This window comes from Ptychodera flava, chromosome 13, assembly GCF_041260155.1.
Source record: "Ptychodera flava strain L36383 chromosome 13, AS_Pfla_20210202, whole genome shotgun sequence".
Classification (NCBI taxonomy): Eukaryota; Metazoa; Hemichordata; class Enteropneusta; family Ptychoderidae; genus Ptychodera; species Ptychodera flava.
In genome coordinates, this window is record NC_091940.1 from 6830432 (window position 1) to 6856346 (window position 25915).

The window sequence follows — 25915 nt, forward strand, 5'->3', positions numbered from 1 at the left end:
CTGTTAATAGATAGTGTACATACTTGAAGGGACAAATGGAGAAAAATCTGTTGAAAGTATTTTCTGGTTGTTAGTTTTACTGTCAGTTTTTCTGACCAGAGCATGAACGGCTCTAATAATATGTTATGCATAAAAGTATCGCAATATACATGTGTGTATTGAAATAACTGTACTCCTATCAACACTTTAACACTTAATTATAACACTTTACTGCATAAGAACACACTCCGGAAAGTGCAGTATAGCAAAAAAAGACTAAACATTCTTGTCAATATCTTTACCTGAAGCTGCTGGGGGGAACACAGACCGTGGTTTGTTATATATTTAATGAGAAAAAGTTTATCATCTGAACTTAAAATGTACAAAAACTTTTCTCTTTCATTTCAACACAAACACTGCTGGAGACTCCTTCATATATTCAACACAAAGACCAAATACTGGTGATTGATAAGTAATTACCATGCATGCATGACTGCTCCCTAACTTTAACCTTTTCACAACAATGGTTTGGCTCAAACCCATTGTTGTCAATGGTGAGTATGGACCTGATTATAGGGAATTGAGGTTGAACAGGTTAAAGCTTTTTCAATTCAACCTTTCCAATTTTACAATTTTCATGTGATTCTTTTATGTATTTTCCACTGTAGAAAATGTCACCTAGCTGTCACTGAACTTGACAAAGGATGTCTTTAAAGATCCCATTATTAAACACTCTCCCCTATATACAGGTAATGATTTGTCTCCATCTGTGATTGTTTTATTGGGATATTTGTTTTTTACCCTTGCAACACTTTGGTTTGGCCCACATCCCTTGTTATCAATGGTGATTGTGGATCTATTTACATGAAACTGGGGGACTGAGAACAGGTTTAATGGTCAATCTAGGCCTTCACATATCTAGATGAATAAATCTATTTTATAGTTTTCCCTTCAAAATGTGCATGCTTTCAATATTTCACTATTAGAAACCAAGAAACCAGTAACTTTGATTTTTTGTAATTTAACAAAAATTAGCATACATGAAAAGAATTACTGAAACAAGCAGAAATGTTGATTATAATCTGGAATTGCAAGCTTCAATATGAGCTGCAAATAATCAACAGACATAGACATAGGCTTGATAGGGTCAGAGTGCAGGGTTGTGCCCAACCTTATGAGAGATTGGAGACAGTCTCAGAGGAGCTTAGATGACCCGAAACTTAAGTGTACAAACAATCAAAATATTGTTCATCTCTTTATAGAGGCACTGTTTGCTTATCCGCTTCATCTGAAAATAAAAATCTAGCTTTGAAGGAAAAGAAGGACAGACATCATGTACATAGTTGATGTTCACAAGAACTGATGAGCAAATGAGGGATAGAGGACTAATGTAAACAAGAAAGGTGTTAACATTTGTACGGAATGACACTTTCCATGTTTTGGTTTTAATAAAGGTAAAATGGAAGATAATTTTTATTTGAATGTATTTTGTTACAATCTTATGTGTCTTTTCCAGGAATTTTCAACAAATAAGTCAAATTACATGTATAATATAAAGTCACGTTTTCCATGCCAGGAGGATTTTAGAGCATCAGCTTTCACAAGATCATGGATTGTTTCGTAGCAATCAAGGGTTAAAATAAGTCCATTCCAAATGAATACAGTACAATATGGTATATTGTCATTGTCAATAGTACAGAATATTATTAGCTATTTGAAAACTCAAACAAAGGTAATTCACATTTATTTTGGACAAGACCAAGTAAATTATCCACTAAAGAACTCGGAACCAATCACAGACTTCTCATACAACAGTTATTGTCTAAAGTTGTCATTCATTGGTTTGATTTTGAAGACATTCTTCAATGATATTCCAAAATGCCTTATCCACTCCTAATCTTTCAATACTATTTTCTGATCTGTGTAAAGGTATCGAGGAGAAGAACTAAACCTGTAATAGTGATCTCAGACTGCAAATTAAAAGAGATTCCTGAAACTGTAAGGCTATGTTTAAAATTTTGCAGTTTTCATTTCCCTTTCATTGATTTTATAAATAAACATCAGGTATATGGCTGCATAGACATTATATCATTTTTTGCTACTTTAATGTTTTCCCTCAAACTACAAGTGCAAGAAATTTACTTGTACTTTCCCTTGCTTTGTTTGTTTTATGTATATTTTATATTATGTACTTGTTGACTTTTTGTTTACTGAACAGTTACATTCCAAAGATTTCTTCATCACCTTTGTTCGCAACAAGCATGCTTGTAAGTTATAGAAATTAGACATGACTTTCAGTAACAAATGCTTGCTTTGGTGTTGCACAAGCAATGGTAAACAAGTTATCAATCAATTCCAGGGTGGTGTAATATAGGCCAATGAAAACAAAGGACAGTACAGAGGACGCCCCCTTGTGACCCAAAATTAACCAATCAGAAGGCAGATTTGAACTTTAAATCTACCCATGGTCTGAATATATCTTTTGAATAGCTTATTTTTTACTTTGCATCATAAAATCAAACCTCATTCTCCTGAACGGAGGAAAGGCATTAGTTCTTGCTGATTTATTGAAATACTTGAATAAGAAACTGTATTTGAATGGCCTCAGCCGTGTATTTTTAATATGAAAGCAGTTTTAAAATCGATAGATTATTCATGGTTACGGGCCTAATGAATGGACGAAATGTCGGCTACAATCATGCGCAGCACGACTGTGCAGTGAACAAGTCGGCCATTTTCAACTTTTGCTGACTGGATCTCTCTGCTTTTCGAGGAGGATTTTATCGACGGTTTCTGGCCCATATCACCGCTAGAATTCGTCAAGAACAGTGCAGTTTGGATGGATCCACAAATAGCTTGGTATCAACCAGAACAATTTGGACCAGCACATAATCTGTGGATGCAAAATTTTGAAGCTACTAAACGAGGTTTGAGCGATTTGTACTTGAGGGACGGGATCGTCGGAATGAACGACAGCAGGACCGCCCTGGAACCAAAAAATCTTCACCCAGGTCAGGATTATATCCCCTTGGACAGTAACAGAGATTCCAATAACTACAGAAATGGACAGCAGGGCTTCATTTACGGTGATAAAACGAACTATGGGTTTAAAAGGAAACGAGATAATCCTGCGAGTACGTATGGATATGGGTTGAAAACTAACCAGCAGAAGGGCGAAGGAGGTACACCATGGCGAATACCAAATAAAACATATAGCGATGGGGTTTTAGGGTAAGTATTGGGACCAGGCAGTTCCCCAATAGTAAATTTTGAACTGTTTTACTGATCAGAATATTCGTATGTAGCTGCTTGCGTAACACCAACATTTGCTGTTTGTTTTACGACGCATACCGTTGAATGGGGTTCAAAAGTTACGTACCCATGTCTATCGCGAGGGCCGTTAGCTATAGCTGCAAAACCTAGTGTTGGTCACGCTGCGGTGAATATGCACAGGCCGTCTCCAAAAATATCAGATCTTACTTCACTACCGTATTTTTTCACCGTACAATTTTCGAAATCCCTTAGTTTTCATATACCTTACATTACACTCTAAGACATCGCAGTTGACGTTATCTGTGTGCGTCTGTGATTTTGGTTGAAAATGACATGCTCAGATATCGTGTCGTATGTGCGGCACTTGTCAGGTAAAGATGGCCCCTCCCATGCAAAAAGGAAAATTCAATATGGTAGACTTCAATAACAACAATTTCGCCGTCGAAATAGCTTCAGTTTCGGGTTCTCTGATACGAAATAAGCCGCTATTTCTCCAAGGAAACTGACTAAAATTACAAATTGACAGATTTCAAATTGATGTGTCGACACGGACAGGAAAAGAATAGGCCACAAATCAGTTGTCAGATGTCCAAAGAAGCCGACGAAGAAACTCCAGCCTGTATTACTAGTCTAAGTCGTGCCCTCAAACGTGATTGCAGCGGTCCAATAGTTGGTATATACTGTTAACAAAAATACCCCTTTCTTTGTTTTCTCGACACCGGTGACAATGACATAGTGTGATTGCCTTATTCTAGGAATGTGGATGATGGAAGGTGCTAGAAACAACCCACCGAGAAGCTCATCGCTAACCTTGACTCATCTTCAAATTACTGCAATTCACATTAACCAATTTCTAGCAATAAAGTGAAATTTTATTAATCTCCGTAATTGAAATAATTCGAAATTCAATCGTCTTCTAGGAACACCACATGTTGCCATGAATGTTTTATAGTCAAAATGAAGTGTGTTCATACACACGAAAACAGTGTTGACACTGACTCACTGAGCATGCTCTTTTTACTGGACCAGGAAAGCAGATGTTAGAGGTGGTGACTGAGTGACAGTCGTATGTGATACGTGAAAGAATATGATAACAAATACAAAATAATTTTGTTCCATCACCAAGAACAAACATATTCAAAATTACAGCAAAATCTGAAGATATAACATAGACAGACTATTCAAATGTCCTCATACCTTCCAGGAACGGCTCTGTCATGAAGAGCTTTCATTTTGTAAATTGACTCAAAGGTAACAATAGGCCGCCTTATGTATACCCATCTGAACAGTGGCAGCAGCAGCCTTTTGTTCCATATAAGTGCAGATGACATAATCTAAGTCTTGCTATCCTAGCTCAGTAATTGAGTAGGTTTGACCAAGTGTTTGGAATTATTATCCATTATTATTATCCATAACCTGGTTTAGTTAACCATCACAAGTTCATAGTGTCATCATTGAATACTTGGTTGATTTCAGAATTTGCTCATTGTCATTGGAAAGAGAATATCTCACACTGTGTGCACATGTATTATTTCATGCTCAGTTAACATGTTGAATTGTGTGGTTGATGTCTCTTCAAATTGAGCCATTGCCATCGTAAACCCATTGCTCTCAAAATCAACACGAGTATGAATATCTGAAGCTGTCCCTTCAATTCGCCTCGTGTTTACCTCCCCAGAATACCAACTGGTTGACTGTTCAAATATTGGTAGTTCTGCAAGACACTTTGTCAGTCATGTAAATAAACAAATTAGTGAGTGGGATGGTGCCATTCTTGTCATAGAAGTATTGGACAGTCACACTTTTAAAACGTGGGCGCAATGGAACATACCTAATGCTTCAACTTAAAATGTAATTTATGCCACAAAATACTGGTAGTGTAGTAGATGTTATAGATGTGGTTTAGTGGTCAGAAGAAAAAACAGCAAAAATATACTACAATAGTACAATAAGTGTTGATGGCTTTACAATATGATGAAATGTCTGGGATCAAAAACCCCTTACATCGCGGTACAATGTTCAAAAAGGGGTAAAATTAACAGTTACTGAAAAAGCCATAGTATTGATTGTGCCCATAAATTTACATTGGTTTTCAGCATTTCTAAATATTTTGCCATGGGAATATTATATTGTAAAGGAGAACTAGCGTGTTGAATTGATTTGACATAAGAACATTGATCTGATGGTTGAAAGTTTAACTTTGATGAACAGGTCAAGATTGTACAAAGGCAGTAAGATTGAAAATGCCTTTGTACAGCTTGCCATCAAATTGAAGACTATCTTGTCATCCTATTGTGTCTTGGCCAACTTGTGAAATAGCTGTCATGGAAACAAATGAAATGCAACATTCTATCAATCTGCTGTTTGTGAGTGTAAAGAATGTCACTTTATTCAAACAATGTCAGGTGTCTTAGAACTGCAGGAAAGAAATGTCACTTGGTCCATGTGCACCGGTAGATGTTGGAAGTTTTTGAATGAAAATAGTTCAGCAAGGTGCATTAGTGCCAGTGGACCAAGACTAAAATTAAAGGTCATGAAGTGGAGTCCCAGTGGACTGTGTAATGCAGATTTTATCACATTCCAGTCAAAGGCAACAAAATACCACCAGAATTTCAGAAAATGCATTTGGTTGCTGGTGTTGATTACTGAAGTTACCGTATTTTAAGGTACATGATGAATTTTCTCTCTGTTTTCTGTTTTGAAAAGTGTTCTGATAATGAGAGAGTGCTAATCCAAAATAATTGTGACTAGTGAACGGCCATTTAAGTTGCCATGTAAGGTTCTCCAGTAAAACTCTGTCCAAAGGTAGCTTAAATAACTAAAAGGTTGTGTATGTATTTTCATTTTCAATAAAAAGCTGTATATATGAAAAGCTCTTTGATGATTCATTTTCTAAACATCATTATTCAAATATCATTAGTGATTTGCAGGAAATAACATGTAATTTTCTGAGTCCGTCACAGCTGTCTGGCTTTGTTTATTTGCCTTACTGTTTTAAAGACATTTATACTGTGATACTCAGTTGATAGAGCTTACAGATAACCTGCTTTCAAACTCAGTAATTTTGTAAACATTTCAGATACCTTATGTGTCCACTGAGCATAGTAAAGAAAGCCTAGAATATTTCAGAAAAATGATTCTGGTGGTTTGAAGTACAAGTTTGTCATCCAAATATTGTAATTTTTTTTTTATTTTATATTGTCAGTGGTATGATAATCATATCTTCAACAATATTTTGTTAATTTATTGATTTATTTTTCATCTAAATGGCAGCAAAATCCTCTCTTTTGTCTGAAATTTTCTGATTTACACAAAAACAAGCATAAGAAGTAATTACAACAAAACACAAGTTTATTTTACTATGTTTTCATGGCCAGTATGTGTGGATGTAATATATTTTGTAATATGGGATAATGTTAACAGTGAGAATAAAAGTCCATGATGTAATACCTACATTCAGTTTTTCCAAGGTTTCATACAGTATATTTCAAAAAGTTCAAAATGATAATCAAAGTATATTGCTCAGATTGATAAAATCACCATTTAGAAATGTGGAATGCAAAAAGTCGTATATTTAGATCCATTTTCCTGTGTACTGTGAAAAGAGCATCTTCCTAAGCCTCGGCTAAAATTTCATCCTTTGAAAAATCTCATTCTGCATGTTCTATAAAAAAGAATTCAGAAGAGATACCCTGTGGGTGTCTACAATAAATATAGCCATGTGTGGCAGCCATAGAAGTGTCTGGCTGAAAATTAGCAACGGTGAATACAATGCAGCCAAACAGAAGAAGGCAAACCAGGACTTTTTCAGTGTACCATCTTTGTTTTCAGGATGTCACAGGCTAAAATCTTAGCCTTCTCAATCACAGGTGATCTGTAACATCTTTCATTGGTAAGGGGCGACGTCAAAAGTTCAATGTAGGATAAAAAACTTAATTCCCTTAGTTTCCCCCCAAACCCCCCCACCCCCCCTAGAAACTTAATTGACTTATATTGAACCTGTTGCCAGGCTCTATCTATGTAAAGCGAAGCTAAGGATCAGTCAATTTAGGGGTGAAATAAAGTAATGCATCGTTAAGGCCCCACTAGCTGTAACTCTTGAAATTTGTTGACGTCAAATTATCTACCTATTCTTTCCTCTCTGAAATCTACCCTCTGAAGAGATATGAGCTTTTACTGCATTAGGAAACCATTCCTTTCAGAACATTTGACATGTAAATTAAAATTTTATTAACGGTCATTTTGATTTCCTGGCATTTTCAAAATTAATAAATTAAAAGGAATCAGAACATACAATGTCATAGTTTGAAAACATTCACCCTTGTGGATTACAGTTTGGACTACGCTGTGCAGTTTATATGAAGATTTAAATGCAGATATGCATAGTATCAAGGGTTTTAGCTTTTCTGCATGGGGCTGTGATTTAATGTTTGGGCGAACATTTAATCGCAGTGTAATCTTATCTTGTTCAAAATTGCATATATAGCCCCGGCAGTGTGTACACAGACCTAAATGACTACATTGTCACAAACTTATTTTAGTTTGAAAGTAAATCATAAAAATAATGCTAAAAGATACAGCTAGTGGGGCTTAAGATTGGGAACACACTTTGTGTTTCATCCAATGTAAATACAACATACTAACAACAAATTTGAAGTTTATCAATGAATGACAAAAGAACAACAACATAAAGTCCAGGTTTCTCCTTCCAGAGGCATAAAATTTATCTCATCTGTCCTGGTGGTTGTAACAACTCAGTTCACACTGCTCCATTCAGGCGGACTACACATGCACCAGAAATGTAGCAAGATATAATTAAAAATAAATTCCGAGTGCAACCAGAAACAGTAGAGAAACTACCATCTATGGTGCAACAGAAGCCAACAGCCTGCATTGTTTACACTAACTAGGCCACTAACTAAGTGCAGCTCTGCACCGTGTTAAAACAACTCCCTCCGCTAGATTCAACACGAAAGTGTGCATTTCTGCTCTATTTTTTCAAAATATTCATTCCCCTGGCAATTTTACCTTAAATCGCTTTGTAGGATAGAAACTTTTTAGGTCAAAACCCCCCACCCCCAACCTAAAAGAATTAAGTTTTTTATCCTTCATTGAACTTTTGATGTTGCCCCTAATACCTTTTGAACTTTATGTAGTTGTAGTAAGTGCAGGTATGCCTTGCAGTGGTATTCACATTTGTGACAATCCAGTCTCCAAGTAAATTAATGTTATTGGGATCTCTATGTCTGGGAATCTATTGTAACTAAGCTGATGACAACAACAGAACTGGCCCAAACATCATGAATATGGGACTAGACTTTTGTGACATATGATGGACTGTTGGAGAGCTGTGACCTTTCAAGATCACACCATTATGTAAATGGTGACTTCATGGTGTTACCAGTAATTGCAACAGGCTCAACTGAAGTCTAGTAGACTATACTGTATGGCATAATGGGTACTGGAAAGGAGACCGAGCAGCCCAGTGTCGATATACTTTCAAAGATATCACAACCATTGCTGCTTGGGTCAAGCAGGTTATATTTGTGATGAGCATGCCTTCACATATTCAGATGCAGAATATTGTGAAATTGAATGCTATTTATAGACATGAGGGGGAACCACTTTGCAATATTTTAGTGCTATTTTGGTTGACTGTCGGTCAAGAAAAGCCATAGTTGAACAAAAAGCCATAGTTGAACAGTTAGTCCTGCATTTGATTACCCTTTGACATGAAACTAGTGTAATGCTGGTATTATCATAATGGAATTAAACATGAATACAGTGGTGAGCCTGGGATGAGGAAGGACGGGTGAGAAGTTAGATATCACTTCAAAGTAAGATTGAAGCAAGGATATTATGTGAATGATACACAGCCAAACAAACTCATCTGTCTACTTTTTGTGACCCTGCATTGGCTACATTTGGCTACTTACTAGTTATTTGCAGCGTTCCATGCATTGTTGCAATGGGTACATTCACCTGATATGTAAATTAACAAGTTGCAAAACCAACTGGTAACTCCAATGCTTTGAAATGTTCTCATTGTCACCTTGTATGGTATAAAGTATATGTATATAGAATATATGTCTATCTCAACATGCCTACAATATTGACAAAGTTTAAGTATTTATTCTTATTGTTCATAACATTATCTTTTGTGTTTTTTTTCCTTCTTTTTACCCTTTATGTTGTTTAGGTTACATGAAGAGATTTTAGATTTCTACCGCTGGATTTCGCCAAGGGAAGAGGAACATCTCATGAGGGTTGAAGTGGTCGAAAGGATACGAAATATCATCCGGGGATTGTGGCCCGCGGCAAAAGTAAGTTAATGATAAAACACTATTTTCAATGTTGGTGGTATTGAATATGATAGCTTTCAGAAGCCCAAGTTGTCTTATTTTCAGTGGCGGCACTTGCCAAGATGGTATGTATTGCATAAGAAACTATATGTAGATTTGCTTGTTGTGCATAAAGCTAAGCCTTTCACAATGCATTGTTATCCTCTTGGGTATTCATATCTTTGTAAACTGTAAAACGTAATTGTGGAAGACAAAGTACCGTAAAACTGACCTACTATCATTTCAGATGAACCCAAATAGCACATCAGCGTACCAGTTGTTTTACATAACGAAATTTTGTCATGCCCATAAGACATAGTAAGGCCTGTGCATCACTGATTGGTTGAGTATTTAACATGGTCTGTGGTATCTAGGCGAAAGTTCTCGTGCGAAACAAAAATAATTGCAAGATAGATGGCAACCATACTTCTATGAAGATGTGTGTGGGTGTACTGTGAATATTGAAAGCTTTCATTTAAAATCAAAATTCATGTTATTGAATGGCTATGTTAATCTAATAACATGGCAGGTCTAAGTTGTTCTAGCAACTGGTGCTGCTTGTTATTCCCAGAAGTATGTGCGCATCAATCATTATCTGACCTGTGAGTGTATGTGTCTGTGCGAACTTTTGTAGTCCTGATTATCATGGCAGAATTCTTGTGATTTTGGTACGCCAACATTATGTTTTTAAAACAGAAACCCTTTGGGATTGAGGCCATGTCGGCTGGATGTACATGATGTTGTAAGGTAACTCTTTATGTCAGTCTGATGACTGGTCATTGGGAAGAGAGAAAGATTACAGGAAAAGTCATGAACTTCTTAGATGTGTATACAATATCAAGGAGGGAGATGATAATTTCGGCTTATGTCACATAATGTTCTCTAATGATTGCTGAGTATTTAGTTCTGTTGCATGGAAAGATGTAATTTATAACCTTTTGTATGAAAAGACATCCAGAAAAGTGACCATTTTCTTGATTGACTCTGGTTCTGATGTATGAACAGTGTTGTCATTTCATGTGAAGCCAGTAGGTTGATTAGTAATCCAGCAGTATAAAATAAATGTTTGAAATGATAAAAATGTTGACCTTTAAAACTGCTGACTGTACATAGCTCAGCAGTTGCTTGAAATTTTATCACTGCACTCTTGGGTATTAGCACAGGAGAAGGTACAAGGTCATGGTACATGGGACATGATCATGAGAAGTCAGCAATTTAGAAAGATGCTTGACACAGGATTTTAGTGTATTATGTTCACTATTCTAAAATGTTGCTATGCTGAATTTGGTCTTGCTATTGTCTTGAAAGGGTCAAAATAGGAAAACTCTTTGTAATTCCTCTTCCATGAACATGAGACTCAAAGTAGATAGTAACATCTAATGAGGTGTGTTTCTGATGTTAGTAATGTCATGCCTCAGACTCTTGTACAAGTGTTATGTCATTTTTGAGACAAAACAGGTTTTCTATTGCCACAGGCTAAATTACCTATATGCATATATTTTTGTTGCAATTTTGATGTAATTTAGATAAGTCTAAAAATTTAGTGTAGTGCTTCTCTATTAACCACCACCATCATCAGTATCTTAAAAGAAATGACAAATTTGTTGTTGATAATAAAGTTTTCTACGATAGTGGTTTGGTAGTCTGAGAAATGTGGTCTGAAGAGACATTCCTTAACATAAAAAAATTGTTTATTATTCCCATTGTGTTGGGGTGCATAAATAGCATCATGTCAAATCTGTGAGTTTTAGACAGAGGACGCAACATCTGATCCACAGTAGTACCACTACCAGGACACAAATTGTGTGTACTAGCTTGATACATTTAAAAACAGAAGTGTATCATTTGGTCATGCTTGCATTTTCTGTTGACATACACTGTAAACTCTTGACTCGAATCAAAACTTGATTTATGGCATGCAACATGAGAAATATCAAGATGCTTGCTTGTAAATTTTCTGTGGACATATTTTTGGTGTGCGACTGTGCAAAGGTACTTTACAGTGTTCCTGTCTCCATATTCTATGATATAGATTGCTGTGTTTAACTTTGTTGTCTAAATAAATGAAATAGAAATTAGTGTAACTAATAGATTACTGATTTTCATTCGTATTGCTATACACTCTTTCCTAAAATGAAATAAGTAAAAACAAAGAAATTGACATTAACTCTTAGAAAAAAAAAGAAAACCTATCAATCCCAAAATTTAGGAAAGATGAATACTGTAATATCTCAATTTAAGTAAAATAATGTAGTGCATATTGAAGCCCTGGACTTGATTTGTAGCGAAGTGATATACTCAAGTCATGTGTAGTTATGTATTGTGTTGTCTTGAGCCATTGTGCTGACTGTTACATGCTAATTACAATACTGGTGAGCAGGTATTTTACCTTAAGTGAGAGACAATATGGCTGAAGTTGAGCAATTACTGGTATGACATGAAATATTCAACGAGAATGGATTACCTCTTGGGTTGGTAAATTAATAGATACATTTCATTCTTACCTCAGTTATGCAGATTAATGAAAGCTTGCATAATAACCTGCAACAGCCAGTTTTAATAAGCTAACGAAGTGAGATCATTCATACTACAGCCAATACTGTTGTTATACTTGTTTTGCATTCTGTCCACTGCTATGGAATTAGTCATTCCCATGACTGTCTTCTAACCTTGAGAATGCTAAGACCAATCTTCTCTGCAATAGCTCTCTGCATTTGCATTGGGTCGGGGAGGTCGCTTTCATAATATGTAGGTGATGTACCCCTCTTTGAATTGCTTTAGTAGTTTGGGTAAATGTAGTATTCTTGTATGTCATGCCTAATATACCAATAATAGCTGAACCAAGAGCCTTGATAACTCACACAGATGGATAAATAAACAGTAAATGTATTTGACAATACAAGACCTATTTACACCAGTATGTGGGTTGATTTTGATGAAGGTGATTAGTGATCTTTGCCCCTAACCAGCTTACTGATCTGGAGTAAGGACGCAGGTATGCTGCTTATCAGCGCCAATACTGGTATGTCCATATAAGTATGTGCATCTAGCTACTGTGTAAATACACCCAGTTTGAAATCAAAATGTCCAGTGATATGCATTGCAGCGAGTGAGACCCCTATGCTATTTGAGATGCATCAAGGGTTCTTAGAACTCGTGCTGCAGCTTTGAAATATGTATGCATTCTCACTGACCCTGTATTCATCATCTGGCTGTTACCAAATTTAGGTGCACAATTAAAAGATTCCAATGTTGAAGTGATGTGGACATTGCATGTTACCAGTGGATGTTTTTGTCCTGATGGATTTATTTGTATTGTAGACTAATCCTTGCTCGGGGTCCAAAGTAATGTTGCCTGGTAAATTAATACCCAAACTGTGTTAATCGTCCGCAATATGTACACACACTAGCTGAGCGCAGATGTCTGTGTTTTGCCAAAGTGTGTTAATTCTGTATTCAATAATAGAAAGCACACTCATATTGCGCACTCATTTATTTCTGTATTTTTTCATGTGGTTGAAATGATTTTCCAGGCTTTCCAACCTTTGGACATGTACATTTTCTGCTGTAAAAGCAGCCTTTTAGTAAAATGAGCATGTTACACTTCACGTGGTGACGTCCAAAACAAATGGGACAGGTGATCTACACTTTATCCATAGCTTGACCTGCAGGTAGTTGACTAAAATGGGTATTTGTCAGGATATTCATCACAAATGACATTTGCAGGAAGGAGTTTTTCTCTTTGAGTAAATGCACCCTTTGTCAGGAAGTGCACTCCTTTTGTTGTTAAGTAAAATAAATCAAAATTTCCAAGTGATTCACTGATCATGATCAATGATACGGTAATCCCAGTTTGTGCTTTTCTCTTTGTCCTTCATTTTGTTGGTGTCTGTTTCTGATTAATAATATTAAGGCAACTATAGATTATCATCCTCTGGTTTATCTGTGTTTTTTCTTGTAACTTCCAAATGGCTGTGTTGGGTAGTGAAATGTGAGAACCTACTGTCTGATCCAAACTCCATACTTGTAAATCATTGAGTGCGCAGCAATATTGAATGTAAAAGTGACATTTTTAGGGATATTTTGGCTTTTATTGTAGATTTGCACACAGATGATGCCAAAATAACCAACCCACATAATCACATGCAAACTACAAAGATATTTTCAAGTTTCATAAGCATGTATCTGATCATAATCACTGGTTCAGACAGAGTGATGGTTGTGTATAGATTTTAAAAATAGCATCATAACCTGTTTGTTGTACAGTGTTTATTTTGGTTCATTGTTCAACCATAAAAGGCCACAGGCTTTATTCAGTAATAGGAGAACCATATTTCCATGTTTGCCATAGAACAACTTTCGTTTTCAATGTTGCTGAATGTTATGTTAGGGACAGTCATGTAATCAGTCTTGCTTAGTACAGCAGCACCTGTGATAAAGACAGCAATGTCTACACCAATATGTCATCATGTTTACCCATTTTATATTTAACAAACTTGCTGTAGTTATGTATACAGCCATGACTTGGTTTGAAACAGTAATTTTATGTGAATTTGTGAGTTTGCCTCTTGGTCTGTGCAAGCAAGCTATATGCAACATATTAAGCAGTATTGAACTCTATAATGTTACTGTGCGTTATTTATACTGTAAAATGATGACATTGCAGGTTAGCGGTACTGTTTATAATGATGTACATGTAGGCATAGACAGTAGAGGAGGGAGGGGGAAAAAGATGTAGGCTTAGCTTGGTATTCCTGTGATATATTGCATTGTGAAGTTTCAGTTACTTGTTGACAGAGACACCACTAATTAAATTGATCATCGTTTCACTGAATATGTATGATCTTGTCTGTGACCTTTGGTGAGATACACAGGTCTGTGCCAGTAGTGTGAAAGAAGAGCTACTGCTGTGGGTTGACCTTTGGGAAGATAAAGCTTCAATACACCATTAGTCTGCATCTATTTTTATCCTTCATTATAATTCTCACTGGACTTCATAGAGTGAATTTATTACGTGCTTTGCAAGATCATGGGCCAGCTTAACCAAATATTTCACTCCACTCCAGAAAAAAAATGGAGTATAGAGTTAACTGACATTTCTTGCATGATAAGAGCCGATTTCAACCAGATAACATTTTTAGAAACAAAGAAATAAAAATAATCATGGGCTGATTTATGTGTTTTTTTTTACAAAATAACAATGAAGTGAGTCAGCTCTGTGGGTGTTTAAAATATCTATATTAAAAAGTGCTAATCAGTTTGCTCTTTTGAAAACATGGCATAGGTATAGAAATGTTGGAAATAAACCTTTGCAAAAAATAAAACCAAAATGACGCTGTGTTTGATGGAGAGTGCCTGATCAGTAAATAATAGGGTGCTGATATTTGATTTCCCATCAAGAAAAGCTGTTCCGATATAGTGTAACACCCCATCACCCAGACATCATCAATAAAACAGTGATGCTGACAGTCTAATACAGTGTAATGTAACATAGACACGCACTATTTCTCAAACTTTGGCACTAATGAGTTGTGCGTAGGGTGCAGTTGTTGATAGGTCAGCTTCCATGGGTTCAGGCTGTTGGTACTTTTTACAGTCAAATGCCAGTTACGCTTCAGTCTTTCACGGCTAAACGTTTAACCTGTATTGTGCCAGACTCCAACCATTAAGAGCTGTTTTGTTGTTTGATTGTGTGGGCATCTTGCTGTGATATGTGTGGCATAGCAGCGATCGGTAGTTTGTTACGTGTGATAGAAAACAGATCGGAAAAGATACAAAGGATGTAGGTTCAACAGCCATTGACTCTAACAGATAGGCTCTGAAACAGTCTTTCAACGTTCAGTGTGGTACCATTTCATAGAGTTCATTGTTATTTAACTTCATGAAGTTCATTGTAAGCCAGGTATGTAGGTGTTACCGTTTGCATTTGCAGCACGTAAATCAAGAGTCTAGACATCATTTCAATGACTCTGCAGACACATTAGCCTGTAGGGACTTGCCCTGTGAAATATACCATTCACAGTAACGATATCCATGCACAAGACTACTCCAATTGAACTCTGACATTAACAAAGTCTGAATGTTTTCAAATCTAGGATATGCTGGAGCTTACTTATTCATCCTCTTTGGTTTTCTGTTATGGTTGCTATGTAATATCAAGTGTCCAGTGAGAGAACAAAGATTGTGTTATATTTGTAAAAATAAGAAATTAATGTGGTGTTGTTTGTGTGTGCTGTAAAGTGCACAATTTTATGTTGTGCTGCTCAAATTTATTGCTTACTATGGTATGTGAAGAGCTGTAGTCAGGGAGGGGGAACAAGTTGTTAGTCTTCACCAAGGAAAATGTTCTTGTAAAATATATTGGCCTTCTTTCAAGCCCACCTATTTCATTGTTTCATTTTCATATTAATTATGGCAATGCTGTATTATCAAGGAATTGCGATAATTAAGGAATCAATAATTACTGTAACACTATCATATGGAGATGTGTGAAGGGTGCATTTGTGAGATACTTCACAGTCTTTCAGGTATTGACTTAATTCCGCTCATTAGTGTAATCTGCCAAATTGAATCTCGTTGATATAAAACTGCACCAGCTTTCATGGTTTCACTGATGGATCAGCAGAATTTCAAACCCAGTCAAACAGCTCCCTAATAATGACAACATTTTCTAATGACATCAAGATGTAGTCAGCAAAAATTACAGCTTTCCAAATGCTATGGGCTATTGTAGCAATTCACAGGTTCCATGCAGTAGACTATCACCTTAGTTCAAAGAGGACTAGCTGAAGGAATATATTTTAACTCTTATTGTTTTTTCACTGGAAAATTTACTATGAGGATATTACTCTGCCGTCAGGTAGTGTATATACCCATGAAAGACCTGAAGGCTAAATTTTTGGTAGTATGTGTCGTAGTTTCAGTTTATTTTCCAAACTCCCTTATTTTTTGAGACCTAGAGAAGTATATTACACTGTCATCTGTGTGTGCAAGTTACACTGGAGGAAACAGATATTTCCAACAAGAGCAGTAAGAGCAAGTAAACACAAAATGATAATACAGGGAGAGAGGGAAGGGGGTGACCAAACTAAACAGAATAACTATGACATCTTGGGGTATCAGAGGATTAGCTATCTGTGGGAAGATGTGCTTTGTTTGCATATCAAAGTTTGCCAATTTTCATGTTTAGTGAATCACATGAAACAGATAATCACAAATAAAGTGTGTAGGGTAACCATAATGTTTGGCCATCTTTCTGAAATGATTGGAAATAATGCTACGGCGGACCATATGTTTGAGATACTGGCACAAAAATTCCTGGTTTGAAAGGTTATGCTACCTGGGTCACAATCACAAGGTTTGATCTTCCTGCCTTGAATGCATGGTAAATCTGTCTCTTGTAAACAGATCATAATACAGGTCCTTTCCAAACTAAAGTTTTGCATATCAAAGATGGGATTCAAATGTTTTGAGTGCTTTGCAGCCAATTTGAAAATTCTGGAAGCTTTTATTCAGACTTCATGGCAAAATGCCACCCTCATGTATTTCAGTCCTTGTTGACCTTTGAACTGGCAACAAGGTGTGCAGTGATGCATTCTTTATATCTGTGTATCAATTATCCAAATTGTCATCAAAGATTAAAGCCTTAACTTTTGAACTAGAAAAAAAAATCCCTCTTTCTGCACAAAATGTGTTCTTTGAAATACTGAATATTTGATGTGCAGGACATCAAGTTCGGGTACGGACAGGTACTGTAACCTTGTCAAGTTTTTAGTTCCTGCTAGGTGAAGTCCAGAAGTGGACTTGCAGAATGAGTTCAGTCGACAGTGCATCTGTATGTCCATCTGGTGCGGTTTCTCAGTGATACCAGGACCGCTTTCATTCAAACTTTGCACAAATACAGTACAATGCACATCAATTTATTTCATGATCTGATCCAATGTAGTTGATTGACTGTCATGTCATTGTGATGAATGGTATGATTAGAGCTATGAGTCAGACACACCTGGACTAATATGACTCAAAATATGAAAACATGCTATAACGTGACCGAGAAAAGATGTGCTGTAGATTTTTTCTTCTTCAAAATAATAGGGGCATTTTGACATCATGTTACTATTCTGTTGCATTATATAGTACTTATGGTACTGCAAAGAGAGAAACGAAAAACTACTTCGTCCCTCGCGAAAAATGTCTCCGATAAATTTGATGGTTTTGCCCACTAGAGTAGAGAGTAAAGTAGAGAAAGACAAACTGCTGACACATCAAAACAACCCACCCTATCATACAATGGTATGTTCCACCCTGAAAGAAAACAAGTGAGAAAAGCCGATCAAGAAGTAACTTCAGAACATGTGTGTATCATCTTTGATGATTTTGTTTTTAACTGTTTTGTCAGTATTGAAAATTAATTAGAATTTAACTGACTCTTGCAATACCATGTTAGCTATGTCATAATCACCTAGCAGTGTCTATTGCACATGCCTTTTCCATTATCATTGTAATTGTCATCTGCACTTGAACATGTTCTGCATTGAAAGCATCCATTCAGGCGCTTCTTTGTTCCTACTGTGTTCACATTTCACCAGACAGGCAGCATGTTGTCACCAGTGCAATAATCAGGCCGTTCATAATATTTCAATAAATAGTATCACTTCACTGTGTCAACATAATGAGCTGGTCTGTGTCAGTCCATTTTCAGGGGATTCAAACTTTCATGATGTTCATCAGCCACATTAATGTGAAATTAAAGGACAGGTTCAACATAATGAGAGCAAATTTTTGTGAAGTAACACCAAAATTTGAATATAACTTCCTGTGGAGTCATGAATTGTGTGTACTAAAGCTAATACATAGGCAGTGCTCAACAGAAAAGCCAGTCTTTCCATGTACGGTAAGTTAACTGACATCATATGCAAACAAGTGCCAAAGGAGGCCAATTAATGTAATCAAACAAAGATATGAGTAAGGCGTACATTGTTACAGATCCTAGCCACCTGTTTGAAGCTGATTTCAAAACAAGTGTTGCCCAAAAATGCATGCATAGATAATGAATAGTCCTTGTTATGATGGGTTTCCCTTGATTTCTCTCCCTCAAGCTTGTGCACCATGAGTCTAAAATTCCCGTACATCTTTCATGAGAAACTTATTAGTGACCCCAGCAGGGTATGTGTTGGTCTGGTTTGTGTTGGTGATCAAATCCTTCAACATTTCAAATGGAGAAAAGGCTGAGGGATCATTTGGACTGATTCCAGGGAATGTAATCCTCAGGGTTTGCTGTTCAGACAGTGTCACAGAAAAGAAAAACAGTGCACAGTTTAGAATGACTGGTGCCCTCAAGCTCAACCCATAACGGAAACAATGTCAGTGGAAGAAAAAGGCTTTCTGATAGCTTTACAATATCAGACAGCTTTTGCAGGCATTTGTCAACATGTGTTTGTTATAATACAGCCACCAGGAGAGAGTGGCATGGCATGGAGGTATCCACATTCTGGTTGCAATCTACACTCCAACTTTGAAATGTTTACTTCTCATCCAGTTGACCTAATTATGTTTTATTACTGGGCATGCCTGAGTGTACTGTAATGACTCTTGACCTGTCTTCATTCTTCTCATGGGGTCAGTGTGAATTTTTGCAGTGTAAAATAATTTCGAACATCTGTATGCTATTTGCACACATGTGTCAATATTTGCTCCGGAAAGTGTAAATACTGATAAAAATTGACAGTGATCATGAAGATAATGAGGTTGGTCTTGGTGATGACAATGTTGATAATTGTATGGAATGCATGATATGGTGCAAAAGAGTTGTATTGTTTACAAGTATTAGGATTGCTGTGATGGAAATGATAGTGGTTATATGATGATGGTAGAGAGATTGAAAATGGATGTTGATAATGATGATGATGATGATGATAATGATGATAATGATGATGATGATAATACAGTTTCTCGATATGGTACTTTGAGATTGCGTATCAGAACTATTTGAAGGATCTTCCTTGCAAATTTTGAGCGTTTGTTATACTTGTATGGGGAATAATAGAAAAAGAAATAATTGTTACTTTTTCCTCTCAGGAATTTTTGAAACAATACAGCAGTGCTTGTAACTGTGTATGGGCTACAGACAAACCTGTACCCCATAATCCTGTACCCCATAATGTAATAAAAACCTAACTCATAATTCAGGTACCAGATGTTAAACCATACATTGTACATCTGAATTAATTACTTTCTATAATATTAATGTATGTCACATTTCCAACTTCTGTTTCAGGTTGAAATTTTCGGTAGCTTTGAGACTCAACTGTATTTGCCGACTAGGTAAGTGGATGCATTTTTAGTCAGATACCTTGCATGGGTTTCATAGGGTCTGAAAATAGATACAAAATATATTTACCGGTTCTATTATTAACAGAGTGGCCCTTATTTGCTTCATTTGGCATCATGACACTTTGCGACTGTACTTATGAACAAACATTTTATCAAAAGCAAAGATCTTTTTGTTTTAGAAAGATTAGATTTAGAAAGATAAGAGTTTTGATTTGTTGTTTTATCTTGTGAAATACAGGTTTGAGTGTTCCTTGAGTTGAATTGTGACATTTACAGCTAATGAAATACTGCACTGCATGATAACAATAACTGCTAATATGTAATGCAAATTATCCCTATCATGTGAACTATGACCTTCTCAAGAGCTGTGTCGGGCTCACCTAAATATCTTGACATCCAAATTTTTCAAAGTACCCCTAAATAACACACCTTTCTGTGTGAATATGCCCGCATGGTTGGAAATTAAGTGACTGAGATTTTCATGTTTTGGTATTCTTGTCATCAGTTCATATCAATAAGTGGGGACAAAATGGCATATTTGCGATTGAAACTGCTTTGATTTTTCCCATCTTTCCTACTAGGGTATCTCTAGTACACATGTACTTTTGGAATATTTGTCAACTTTCCCTGCAAAAGACTTTTAGTACAACGCTTCATTTGGTCATGCTTGGTGCTTTCTAGGTATCTGATAGAATTCACAACTACATATCATCCTTCACATTTTGTGCTGTGCTAAAAATACTTGTATCCGGAACTAGTGTACATTTGTTCAAAATGCGATGAATAAAAAATAATGTAGGTTGCCTGAGTAAGTTTAGGTGTCTGACGTAATGTATTACTGTTCATGGCTTCTGGCCGACATTTACAATTAGGTCACACACACGGTGACGATCATTCAGAGATGAGTACCCATTAATCAGTGTTCTATGTCCACTGAATTCTTTTGTTGTCGTCATCATCGGCTGGAATGGTTGTTCATTGAGTGTCGGGGAGACTGCTTGAATTCACCGCATCACTGAGATTCCAATTTTCAACAGTGGCATGTGAGCTGGAGAATGTGCAGTTGAAAATGGAACAACACAGCTATGCGGTGGATTGTGAGCGTTGGCTTGCTTTGTGTGTGTGAGCTCTGCTGTGTAGGCAGTGCTATCAGTAGGAAATGGTATCACCAGGGAGTTTGGTCATGGCTAAGGCCACTCCCAGCATGGTCTCTGCTGGAAATTTGGACAATATGACTCCAGTAAAGGGTGGTGTACTTTTCTGAGTTGAAACAGCCATGGGAGTGTTGTCTGCAGTGTTTACAGTGGCAGCTCTATTATTCTCCACAGAAAATAGGGTTCACAAGCCTTCAGTGTTGGCAAATACCATACATGGATAGGATGAGAAGTTCTCTGTAATGTGCAGTCCGCCCACACATTTGACCTCATGACCTCATGCAAATTAGGTCATTGTCCTTGCCATGTCGTTTGTGACTACATTAAGGACATTTTAAAATTTAATTTCTGTATTTTTCATGTATCATGATCAATTTCAATCATGACATGTTTAATTCAATGGAAGAGTTGGTGCATAGGGAAGATCAAAAGAAATGCATACTTTTGTTGTGAAGAATCGATAGCAACACAATGATTTATGTGAAATTTAATTTTTGCTTTCTGGAAAGATTACACAAATATACAAATCTGAGGTCGAAATGACCATGGTTCACAAAACCTCCAACCCAGTTTGATGTTGAGTTTCTTCAGTTCCAATGAACACAGTCACCATTGCTTGAAACCTGTCTGAAACTGGAGATAATTTGATGCATACTGATACTTTTGCCACTGTAGTAACAAAATACACCAATCTCATAGTGCTTAGGTTAATAGAGTTTACTGATGGAAGTTCTTTCATGACTGGTAAGGCTTGAGTTTCCTGTCTCCACCAGTGTTACATTGCCCAGGCCATATCAGTACCCAGAAATCGGGTTGTTGTATATGTACATTTGTGTTCATCCGAGATGTTCCGAGGTGTGTTACAAAAGTTTTGTGATAGCATTGTTTTTCATTTGAATAGTATACATTGTCATGGATCTGGCATACTGATCCTTTGAGATCCGTGTTTTGACAGTCTAAGGTTTGTTTTCAACTTGAAAGTTCAAAATGACTTAAAAGTGATGATTATGAAAATGAAGTGACAAAAAAACCTTGTCAAAGTCTTCCAGGCCACACCCCAGAACCATCGACCAAAGTGTACCATACACAAGATTTTGAAATGTTTAATAAAACATCTAACTTGAATAACACTATCAGCTTGACTTCATGAGTATTATGATAAACAGATCAACATGTTTCTCAAGTTTCCAGTGACCTTATATACAGTCAATCCATTCACCTCAATATTAATGTACATAGGTCCTATCCACATGCCCAAAAGTGATTGGAAAGAATCAAACAGTTTACAACAGTGAATTCAGGATTTTAATGTCTCCACTATTAACTATTAAATCGTCCTTTCATAACCGAATGTCTTTTCACTCCAATGGTATGTTAATATCACTATAAGAGTCTGTTTGCAGGGTTATTATTAGTGTAGGTTTAGCTGTGAAATATCTGTGTTGAATAGGACAGATGTACCTGAGTATTGCTAACTGGCTGGTCCTTTCATTGGAAACACAGCAGCTTTGCCATATTGTAGACCTCAAGAGATTAAACCTTTTCAAATATTATTATTAGATTTCTGTGTGGACATTTTTGAGTTCTTTTCCTGTACATTTTATTCATCGAGAAGAGGATACACAGAGGAAACTGAAAGCTGACAGCTGTCACATAAATGAGGAATCAATATTCAATCCTTTACTTCAAAAACTTAGCAGTTCATATTTTTTACAGTGCTGATAATTTGATGCCTTCAAACCCTTGTTTTCTTGTACCCGGTCCCCAAATAAATGCTGTGAGGTTCCTTAACCCCTCTGAAGCTTTCTGTTTACGTGTAAGGAATGGAGAGTATCCGAATGTCACTGTTAGTGCCAAGATACTGAATTTTCAAGATTTTTTTGAACTTCCTTGATGGACAAGGCAGTTCTGATCAAGTAAAAATGTACATCTTAGTGTCTTGTTTCTGTCAAGTCCAGTCTTTGGCTTAGCACATTTACTGTTGTTGTTGTGTGGGTGTGTGTCTGTGTGTTTATTAGAATACATGGTAATATGTGTGCCTGGCTTTTTTTAGAATCTGGTGATTCAATAGAGTAATGTATGGCCTGGAATGGTAATGTTGAATTATCATTTGTATAACAAAGACTTGGTGACAATCCCTCACATTGTTGGCACAGAATACATTGGGAAGTCTATTCAGATACACTCATGGTCTCAGAGAAAGTCTTGACTTGTGTCTTTTGCATGCTTACAAGAATTAGAAGATTATAATCTTGTCAGTAAAAGGTCAATGACTGTTTGCTGGTTATCCTGTTGTGGATTTTGTATTTCACTGCCATAACTGTGTATCAGGTAAACCAACTAAAAGGAATGAACGTGGGGGTTGTTTTGGTGATGTTTTAACCATGCAGTAATACAGGCTTTTATGATAATATATCTCTTTCTGTTTTCTTTTCCAGTGATATTGACTTGGTTGTGTTCGGCGATTGGGAATCACTTCCACTGTTTACATTAGAAAAAGAACTCCGAGCCAATGGAATAGCACAAGAGGGTAGCATCAAAGTATTAGACAAAGCCACCGTAAGTATTGCATTGTATGAAAAACCAGAACCCTGTAGGCCCAGGGTATTAGGCTGTTCAGTGATAATACCCTACCAGGACCTTATTACACTAGGCTGTACCACATGTCTCTCTTGTTATGGAATTAGAGGCATTAATTATCTCTAATTGTGTTTCTCTCTCATAAGAAGGCCTTGTAGATCTTTTCCTAGATATACAGTCTTGGTTTCGCATCAACTTTAACTGCACCAACTTCAAGAATATACCTGTAATTTTACAAGATGGATGGATGTCGATGTTGATTAGTGTGTTCACCCCTTGATCTTTGCCTATGTATGCAAAGGTTGGATCAATTCACACTACTTGCACAGTGTGCGGACAGCTTTTGCATGTGATACCGACCTCAAAATTTCTGTATCAATTTCTCTACTTAAAGTGGTCGGTGATCATTCTGTTTGCTAGCTTACAAAGTAGATTAATTCAAACCTTTGGGTTCTAAAGTAATGGAGTGGTGTGTAGAACTGTATCAGTTTTGTGAAGAATATTATTATAGACAAACATAGTATTTAGACTTGGAAATGACACAGGGAAAACCTTTGTATATACATGCCTTGTTGCCTCCGTTCAACTCGGCATGTTCTTTGAAGTCTGTTGTTGATGCTGTGAAGACAAAGTGCGCAGTGTATGATACATTTATTAACTGGCATATCTATTGTATCTATTGCAAAACTATTATTGGTTTTGATAATCTATGTATTTTGATAATACCTGTGTGTTGTGAAATACCCTTTGCTGACTTAACTGGAGCACTTATCAGATAGTGGTTTATCGTGTGATAGGCAAAGTCCAACGTTTTCTGAATGTTGTATTGGTGGTATCTGAGAAGCCTACGCAGGTGGAAAACCTGTGTCAGTGCCTTGGTACTGTGCCAGTTCACTGTCTGTGACCATGGCAACTGGATATATCCCCAATCACAAGTCTGAAGAGATCATGAAATTTCTTCTAGTCCAGCTAGGGAATATTATTAATATTCTATCTGAACAACTTCACACCCAAAAATCAAGCTGACAGTGCTGGAGAGTGCAGAAGTTTATAGCAATTCAAAATACAGTCTCATTGAATATATGCTAATGTGGCATTAATCATTTAGAGTTATGCTTTCAAAACAGCTGCCATGTCTGTGGCCATCATACCAATATGACCAAAATAAATCTAGGTTGCCTCATGTCTTCTGTCCTCTGTTTCCTGAAGTTATTTTAGTTCTTTTGAGACTTGTTCAAACTCTAAAATTGTATATGAGCAGGAATTGAACAGTTTAATGTCCCAGCAACGGTAACAAATGAATGTTAACTTTGAAAATACAGCAATGAAGGTAAAGTGACAGTAACTGCTTGTACTGTGAACCACATAGAATTTTGTAAGAGAACCCATTGGTGTTAGATGAGAAGAAAATGAGATTTCAGCAAAACAACTGTTATATAGAGTTTTAGGCCTCTTTGACAGATTGTGTTCCACTGTTCATCATCAGTTTATCACTAATAATTAAATCAAGCAATTGGATATGTTGTTAATCTGTGACTGTTAAATAATTTCTTGATTGTGAGTGTTCTTATATGTCATCCTGGAAAACTGTGTTTGCAAATTGCTGAATTATTCTCATTAGCAATTAACAGGGCCTCAAGACTCAGTGTTGGTACGGATCCAAATTGTAATTACATGTAGTAAATGTAAACTGGTCAGAAATGATAATGTTTTTCAAAAACAACGTTCTTGGAGGTCATGCTGTTCCATTTTGTAGGTACCGTTTTTGTTCGGATTCTCATCTCCAAGAAATTCATTTGATCATCTTCCAACAAGAATGCAATTTGAACCTAAACTAAAGTCTTGATTGAATCTGTTTGACTTCCATTACATGCATCAGAGACAGGTAAAGTCATTCTTCAGCCTTGGGCCTAGTGTGTGTCTATGTCTTTCTTGCTGGTGATGTTATCCCACAGCTTGCAGTGACTTACATAGGTCAGGATTCATCAGAAGTATGTGTTGGTTTAGCTAAGTATTTCAGGGAGGAAAAAAGTGAAAGGAAAGATGTGGCTATATCAGTCAGGTTGCCAATCCTTTACCATAGATTTCAGGTGATTGTCTGTTTTTATGCCATATTAAGGTACATTGTAGTCCTCATTAGGTACGCCGAGCAATGTCCACAGTGTTATATATCAGTGATATCTCGGTCACATCCGACATATCTGCAACATATATGATGTACCTGAACTGAAAGGTGCTGTGTTGTGACAGGTAAAA

The 25915-nt window shown here is 36.6% G+C and overlaps 1 protein-coding gene across 1 annotated transcript in view; it reads left to right on the top strand.

The window, feature by feature from the left end:
• Window positions 1-2690: 2690 nt before the first annotated feature.
• LOC139147258 (terminal nucleotidyltransferase 4B-like) overlaps window positions 2691-25915 on the top strand; it is a 33385-nt gene continuing 10160 nt past the window's right edge. Inside the window, exons 1-4 of the mRNA XM_070718287.1 lie at window positions 2691-3210; window positions 9452-9575; window positions 19870-19916; window positions 23518-23638. Coding sequence (XP_070574388.1) covers window positions 2819-3210; window positions 9452-9575; window positions 19870-19916; window positions 23518-23638 — 684 coding nt within the window. The 5' untranslated portion in view covers window positions 2691-2818. The remainder of the gene's footprint in view (window positions 3211-9451; window positions 9576-19869; window positions 19917-23517; window positions 23639-25915) is intronic.